We start from the raw sequence: 8,267 nt of genomic DNA, 5'->3' as shown, positions 1-8,267 counted from the left end.
TTGATTGATGTCCAATCAAACTACGCCATGCCCTTCCTCTGTTTGAACTCTATAATGGCTCCATTCTACTTTGATTTAAAACCAAGGTTATTTTGATAACTTCCCAGACTGCCCTTTCCTCCCTCACCTGACTGGGGAAAGAATGGCTCCCATAATCCTCCTTGAGCCTGCTGTACAATTTCCCATCTCAGGATCTTTGTTCCTATTCTACCCCCTGCCTGGAACATCTTACTAGCCAGTGTCTAAAAGTCTAGCTCCTTACTTCCTTCGTGCCTTCAAGCAAACACCAGAGCCTTCAGTGGCCACTCCACCTCCTCAAATACTTCACAGTGGTCACCTCCCATTTTCCTTTCCTGTTTTTTCTCCACACAGCTCCAGGGGTTGGGGAGATAGCTTTGCAGGTAAAGTCACTCACTGCCAGGACTGATGTCCTGCGTTCAGACCCCAGAACCCATTGACGGTGAAGGAGAGAGCTGACTTGGTTGCTGTCTGACCCCCGCATGTATACCATGGTACTTGCACACCCACAATCACGCTCACGTGCACTCATCCCCCACACCTATGCATAGAATAAACAAATAATAGTAATAGTAATAAGCCTGTCCTACTCATTGCTCTGTATTTCACATGCAGATTCCTTACTGCGAGCAACATGAAGGCAGGAATTTTGCGTTTTGCCCACAAGAGTATTTGGGGTTTAGAATGGGTGCCTAAAGTGTTTAGGAATGACCAAGTGATGGGTCGCAGGGAGACAGGGGTCTATGGGACTGTGCCCTCAGATACAGGAAGAAGTTTGATGCTGGGACATCTCTCTGGAACCTCTTAGTTGCTCCCACTTGTTTCTCTTGAAGCCACAGAGACTCTTGTATGGCCAAGACCCCCCACTTTCACTTAGGATCTGAATCACGGGAGTATTTGCTGGTCACAGCAGCAGCTCAGGCAGTGAGTATTGGGTGGAGTCCAAGGGGCTTTGGGTTGGAGTCTGGGCTCTCAGGTCTGCCCTAGCTGTTTAATAGACAGACATTAAACTTCCCAATGATTCAGTATGAGTCATAGACACTCAGCCTCTGACAAGGGCAGGACTGTTCCCTGACCTTGTTTGGAGAAGGTGTTACAGTGTCCTTTAGAGACAGAGGCAGCATGCAGACCCATGAAGACCAAAGGCAGACTCAGGAAGACCTTTGCACGGAGTAGACTTTTAAAACAGGCAGGGTTGTGACAGATAATACCTTTGGGACCTTGAGATCAAGGGAAAGAAGAGAGAACGGAGCTACTCGGCAGAAAGAGATAGGGGAATATAGTCAGGGCTCTGTATCCATGTCTCTGGCTTTAACCAACCATGCACCAAAGATGTTTGGAGACAAAAGCAAACAAAACCCCTAAACTGTGTATCTTGAATATGTCCTGATATTTTTCTTCTTCCGATGATTCCTTATACAAAATAAGGAATAGTGGCACAACTATTTTCACAGCATTCAGACCACGTTAGGGAGGTTCACAGAGCCCAGGGGGAGGGTGTCTGGGGTTCTGAGCAGACCCTACACAATCTTTATGTGAAGCACTTGAGCAGACATGGGTTTCAGTTTCCCTTGGGGTCCTGGAACCAACCTCCTGTTGGTACAGAGGACAGCAAAACAAAAAACAAAAAAACTGCCCTGGGGCTGTAGCTAGTTGGCAGAGTGCTTGCCTACCAGGCACAAAGACTTAACTTTTAGTACCAAATAAACTGGGCACAGAGGTCCAGGCCAGGAGGATTGGAAACTCAAGGCTATTCTCAGTTACATGGCAAGTCTCAGGGCAGCTTGAACTGTATGTGTAACAAAACAAAATTGGCTGAGGGAGTCAGTCATGGGGGGCACAGGTGCTGTCTCAGCACTGACAGACGATTGGAGGACCGTCTGAGCTGCGTGAAATGACCAAATAACAACACAGAACAGCAGGAAAGACCACTGCTGTGGAGTAAGCCGCAGGGCTTGGCTCGCAGGTCCTCTCGTTTAACAAGCTGATACTGGGTGGGTCATGTAAGTTCTGGGTGAATGTCAGCCACTGTTGTGGTTATCAGGAGGCCAAAAAAGTTGAAAAGGTTGTATAGCAGGGAACAACAACAACGAGAAAAAAAAAACGGAGGGACAATTGAAAATGAGGGACAAAGCCAGGCATAGTGGTTTATGCCTGTAATCTCAGCACCCAGGAGGCTGAGGCAGAAGGATTGTCATATGTTCCAGGACAGCCTGGGCTACAGAGTGGAATCCTATCTTTAAACCCTGTGTGAGGAAGGTAGATGTGGAGGCATGGTGGAGTCAGAGCTGGTTAAAAAGGCAGAGGGGCACCCAGAGGAGGCGGCAGGAGTCAGGTCAAGCATGGCAGGAGCGCAGGGACAGGGAGCAGTCTGTCTCCTGGGGTTCTTGGGGAGACTGGGGAGGAGAGGACCTGTGAGCCTCCTAGGATCAGGATCAATGCCTAGAATGGCACTGGCCTCAGTAACCTGGAGCTGTGCCCAGCACAGGGTCTGGTACACTGAGAAACTCAGAGTCCTGGAGTTCCAGCCCTGCTGGTGGTGCCAAGGTTACCTGCTGAGTTGCTCCTGGAGTGTCTGCAGCTCTCTTTCCTGGGCCTGCAGCAGCTGCTCCTGGTGCTGGGCCTGTTCCTTTGCCAGCTGGAGCTCATACCTGGGGTCCTGGGGACAAGATGGGAAAGGAAGACAATGAAAGGACAACAATCCCTGTTTGGGTCCACCTGATGAACTTCCCCATGAGGCTTTAGCCTTGCCTCTGGGAGCTGGGTGAGTCTGGGGTTACCACTTCTTTTCCTGAAATCACCAAGTTCTTGGACCTGGCAGACTCTGGCTAGGAAGAAGGCTGAGAGATATCTTCAGAACCGTCTTGGGGGAGGGACTCCTGGGAAAAGCATGCCAAAATGTGACTAGTCGGGAGTACAGCAAAAGGGCTTAGACACTGGGAGACCTCTGCCCTGGTAACGGAGCTTGACCTTTGTGACTCAAAAGACTGCTGGGATGTGGTTCCCAACTCAAATGTTGGCATGCTAGGCAGGAAGTACTGATGGGCAAAGTAGGCCTCATAGAAAGCAATCATGGGACGGGACAAGCTGTGACCTGAAGAATGTGTGACTTCCGAAGGGCATCCCCAGACAGCGACTCTGAGAAACAAGCTAAAGTTGATTTGTAGGGCTCTGTGTGATGGCACACACCTATAACCACAGCATTTGAGGCATCAGAGGCAAGAGGATCAGTAATTCAAGGACAACCTGGCTATAAAGCAAACCTGAGGCCAGTCTGAGTTACAGAAGATCACTTCACAAACAAGCCCTTATACTGATCTGTGGGCTGAAATGGCCTCCGGCTATCTCTTTTTTCCCCCTAGCAGCACACCAGGCTAGAGAGGAAGCAACAGCCAGATACCTTGGCCACCTCCTGCAATGGCTCTTCTGCTCGATTCTTCTGCCTGCTCACACTGGTCAGTCCTGTCCACTCTGGTGGCTTCTCTGTGGAGGAGTCTTCCTTTATTCCCAGGCCTTGCAGGACACAGAGCTGCCCTAGAACACTAGGCTGATCCCACCCCTGCCTGTTCCTGAATGCTCTGTCGTCTATCCTTCCTTGAAGGCTGGGGTTCACCAGTCCTTGGTCATGGTCCCAGTCTGCTTCCCTTTCCTGGGTCCCTTCTGTTGTTCTCTGGTCTTCTGTCATTGTCAGACTTCCTGTGCCTCCATTTTCTATTCCTGTCACCTCCTTTTGAGCCTCCTTAGCTCACACTGTCGCTGGCTGCTCGCTGCTGAATTATTTGGGGATTTTCTGTTCTTTGGGCCTCCCTCCTTCTGGTCTAGCTGAAATTCCTCACCTTCTGTTTCTCGAATGCTATGGGGACAACTGAGGCTCCTGGAATCCCCTCTCTTCTTTTGCAAAGAGGTGGGAAGATGGCCATGCTGCAAGGGGGTAGGGAGGTCATGTTGGCGGTCTTCCTTGGGTGGATCTTGCAGACAGCTGGTTCCATGGGCGTCTGGTCCCTGTAGCTGTCCTCTGGAGCAGCTCACCTGTAGAGAAGTCCCATCTCAGCAACTGATCTGGACATAGACCTGGGCCAACAAGGTTTGCTTCCTATTGGATTCCTCGACCTCCTACAGGGAAATTCACCAGAGCCAGAGAATCTCAACAGCACTCCCACAAGACCCACAAATCCTAGGGGAGAATAGCAGGTGTCTCAGCTCCTCCCCTCCCTGCCTCTAGCCAGTGGCATTTCCCTCCTTTGCCCTGAATTCCTCCACCTTCTCCTTCCACTTTTTCTGCTGTGCTTGATTTTGTGTTTTTGCATTCTCATCTCTAAGAGGGGAAAAAGAATTTCTAGTTTACAAAATGGCAAGAAAAATTTAAACAGACTACTCTGAAGAAGCCCCCTCGGTGGGGATGTAGTTCAGTGGTAGAGCACTTGTCTAGTATGTGTGGCCTTGGATTCAATCTTTAGCATAGCAGGGTGCAGAGGAGCCTTCTCTCTGCTTCCATTTTTCCCCTTGACCATATCTGCACCCTACAGTCATCCCTTGATACTAGGGGAGTTGGCTCCAGGACCTCAAGATAGTATTCAAATTCCTGGACACTCGAGACTCTTCTTTAACATGGTTAGGGTTTGCCGATAACCAATGCACATCCTCCGATAAGCTGGAGTCCTTTTTAGATGACTTTACTACCCCACACAGTGTCAATGCCATGTAAGTAGTTATTATACTGCCTTTTGTGGGGGAACTCTGAGGGTAAAAGAATCCACAATGTTCAGATCCAATACAATTATTTTTTTCTAAATATTTTGTATGTGCGGTTGGTTGAGTACACGGATGCAGAACCCACGGATATGGAAGGCCGACAGCACACTTAGCATAAATTGCACTGTGTTCCTGGTCTGTCTACATGAACAGTCCTTGAACTCTTTCGAGGTCTGAGACTGGGTCCTTAATGGTGCCACATCTGGTGTCTGGAAGTCGTGCAACGATGACAACCTTTAGCTGCCACTTGAGAATAGAGCAGGAGCCAGGAGCCTCATGCTGAGCTGCATGTGGGCTGTCTGGAGTCATCTATACAACTCCCCTAGGAGGCAGGAACTCACCCAAGGACCTTCAGCTGAGTTTAGAAAGGGGCAGAGCTGGGCTGTGAATTGGGAAATCAGGCTCCGTAGTCACTCTGCTAACTGACACAGGCCAATTTGGACTCTCAACTCAGGGGTTTCAGTAGAAGAGGGCTCCCTGGTCTGTTTCCGGCAAGCCTCCAGCCACCCCTATTGCCCTCTCCTCCCGAGAGCCCCAGTGACTCCTACAGACGGCACCAGAGCTCCCTTGTTCTCCTTATTCCCTCTCCCTTGCTTCACACACTGCTTCCACCTCTGCTCTGTTCAGCTCTCTGCGCACCCACAGGAGGCCCTGCTCAACTTGGGAGTTCCAGTAGATAGGCAATCAAGAAGCAAGTCAGGGTGAAGGCAGGCAGAGGCACCTCCTTTGGGAAACCTTCGGGCTTTCTGGGTCTTCTTTCCTGGGTCCGGCTGGGATTGGAGCGGCGGGACCTGAAACCAAGAGGCAGAACAACCTCTTTAGTTGGCTTGGTCCTCTAGTGGAGGCTACCCCAGCTTTGGAGCCACTCCTTCAGACTACGACCCTTCCTGTTTTCCAGCATCCCATGAGTGGTTCCCTTTCCCCATCTAGCCGGCCAGCATCTCCATATCTGTTGCATCCCAGCATCCCCATCACCCATCCGCCCTCCTGACTTTTCCAGCCGGCCAATTAGTCTTTAGAAGCATGGCCTAGCTTGAGATGACACTGAGAAGGGAGAAGGCTAGAGAGTGGGGACAAGAACCAAGAAGGGAAGGGAAGCAGGCTTCCAAAGTGGGGGAAATAACCAAAATTTTTACCCAGATATGGACCTATGAGCCATATTAACCAACATGTCATGGCACCCTAAGGGTGTAGTAGTGCTACACATACCTTGGTCGTAACTAACTGCTCTTTAATCGGAATTAAGACATTCTCAACAGGAGGGAATCATGCCTGGTACTAGAAACCTCACCCACCACCCAGGGGTAGCGAGGTCATAGATCTTGGAAAGAACCTACAACTGTCACTTACTAAACCAGTATAATCCCTAGCTATGTTCTAAATATTTGTCTTTATACCCACAGTGTAGTCCTCGCCCCTCATTGAGGAAACTTCTCTTTGCAACAGATGGAAAGCATTACAGAAAACAACAACCAGTCAAGATGAAGGTTGTGGAGCCTAGTCCCAGCCGATACAGTACAGCCACATGCAAGGCTCAAGGATCATTGCTGAGGAGGGGGTTGGAAGGTGAGTCAGAGGGCCAAGGAGTTGGCTGCGAGGCTGTTTCTCCCAGGAATGTCAGGATCTACACCTGTAAAATCTCACCAACATGACTGCCTGAACATGAGCCGGAAAAGGACAATAGCGATAGGCATGCTAACATAAGCGAGGACACATTCATGGGAACTCAATCCTACAAAGAGTTACAGGCAACCAAGGAATGCTGAGAGCAGGAGAAACAGTTTTCCCACCAACTGGTTATACAATAACAAATTGTTAGCCCCGAAAACACACATACAAATAACATTATACAGACCGAGTGGGCTGAACTTGTGTGTGTGTGCGCGCACACGTGCATGCGTGTATCTCACAACAATTAATGAAAAAGGAGCCTATGTGTTTGAAGGAGGGTAAGGAAGAGTATATGGGAGGGTTTGGAGGGAGAAAAGGGAAGGGGAAAACAATATAATTATAATCTCAAAAAATTTAAGGGGAGGAGAGAACAGCTTGCTTTGGAGGCCGAGAGCCCACTTACTCTGAGAACATGGGCCAATCTTCATCCAGGTCTGGTCGCTGCAGGTCCAGATTGAAGGCAATTCCGTTGAGGGCATAGAGAGAGTCCAAGATTTCTTTCTGGAGCTCAGGGCACAGCAGAGGGCTCCGGGGACCATACCATTCCCTGTGTGAAGAGGGACCAGCACATTTGGCCCTTGCCACTCTTGACCTCTGAGAATTGGTGCACCACAGGGGTCCTACCTGGGCAGGTGTGGTTGAGCTCAGCCTTGGAGGGCAGAAGCCCAAGCCAAACTGAAGACCCACTAAGCCCTTTCTCCTTTCTGACACTCATTCCCTTATCTCTAACTGTCAATCATTCATTTAGGAGTGAAGGAGGGTAGTGGGCTCGATTGTCATTTATGGGTTGATGGCCTGGCAGTCCTACCTAGTGAGATCTGGGCTCAGGAGGCACAACTGCACTGACTCGGCCAGCTGTCCACAGGCAAGGCAGAGCCGGATAAAGGCGCGACCCTTTCCCAGAGAGGTCTTCAGCTGCAGGGAGTGTGGAGGACCAAAGAGAGGGCAAAATCAGGATGGGGAGCTGGGCAAAATCAGAGAGCGCACGGATGGGAGCAAGAGTGAAGGAGAAAGAGCGGGCCAAGGTTAGAGGATAAACGTGTGGCTGGAGGTGTGGCCAGGTCCAACGAGAGGAGAGGAGCAGGTGAGAAGCCTTCTGTTAGCAGAGCAGGTATGGGTGACACGGGACCTAGGGAAGGGCTGTATGCCCACCCCTAGCCATTCTTTGTCCACTGCTGGTACCAGAGCTTCCTTGTGCTTCCAAAGCCCATCCCTTCCTCATCTCCTGCCCCCTTACCTTGCTCTGTGAGCATACGAAGCTGATCTGCTCCATGCATCCCCGCTGTCGTCGCAGGGCAGTGAAGAGGAAATCCCAGTAATCCTTCCGAGCCCCCAGGAAGCTCCTCTGCTCTTTCTGGTCAAACTAGGATCAAGAGGAGAGAAAGGAATGTGTGCTAGGAACCTACCTAGCGCCCTGGCAAGCTGGGAGGGCCCTGGGGAGAAGAAAGGGCTCCTGCAGACAGGCCTTTTTGTGAGGGATCTGGCTCTGCTCTTACTGGCTGTGTGATGGGGACAAGATATTTGCTCTCTCTGAGCCTGAGTTCACACTCATTCATTCACAAGCACTGAGTACTTCACTATGTGTAGGCCCCATTCTAAGGCCTGTGAACAACGAACAAACCAACCCCACACAGCTTACATCTTGGTATGGGAGTCAGAGGATGAATAAATTAAGTTCTTAAAGCATACAGTGTGTTAGATGGTGATGGTGGCTGTGGAGGGACAAAAGAAAAAAAAAAGAAAGAGAATAGAAAGTGTGTATGTGTATTAGTTAGTTACACACACACACACACATGAGAGAGAGAGAGAAAGAGAGAGAGAGGGAG

General features: G+C 50.0%; 1 protein-coding gene across 1 annotated transcript in view; it reads right to left on the bottom strand.

The window, feature by feature from the left end:
* The window catches only part of Rufy4 (RUN and FYVE domain containing 4), a 21,590-nt gene that overhangs the window by 10,353 nt on the left and 2,970 nt on the right, over nucleotides 1–8,267 (bottom strand). Inside the window, 7 exon segments of the mRNA XM_050123794.1 lie at nucleotides 2,571–2,677; nucleotides 3,419–3,765; nucleotides 3,768–4,047; nucleotides 5,492–5,561; nucleotides 6,845–6,988; nucleotides 7,250–7,356; nucleotides 7,679–7,804. Coding sequence (XP_049979751.1) covers nucleotides 2,571–2,677; nucleotides 3,419–3,765; nucleotides 3,768–4,047; nucleotides 5,492–5,561; nucleotides 6,845–6,988; nucleotides 7,250–7,356; nucleotides 7,679–7,804 — 1,181 coding nt within the window.

Source organism: Alexandromys fortis, unplaced genomic scaffold (assembly GCF_014885135.2).
Source record: "Alexandromys fortis isolate MF-2015 unplaced genomic scaffold, M_Fortis_MF-2015_v1.1 scaffold_220, whole genome shotgun sequence".
NCBI classification, from domain to species: Eukaryota; Metazoa; Chordata; class Mammalia; order Rodentia; family Cricetidae; genus Alexandromys; species Alexandromys fortis.
This window is presented reverse-complemented; position numbering and strand designations above follow the sequence as displayed.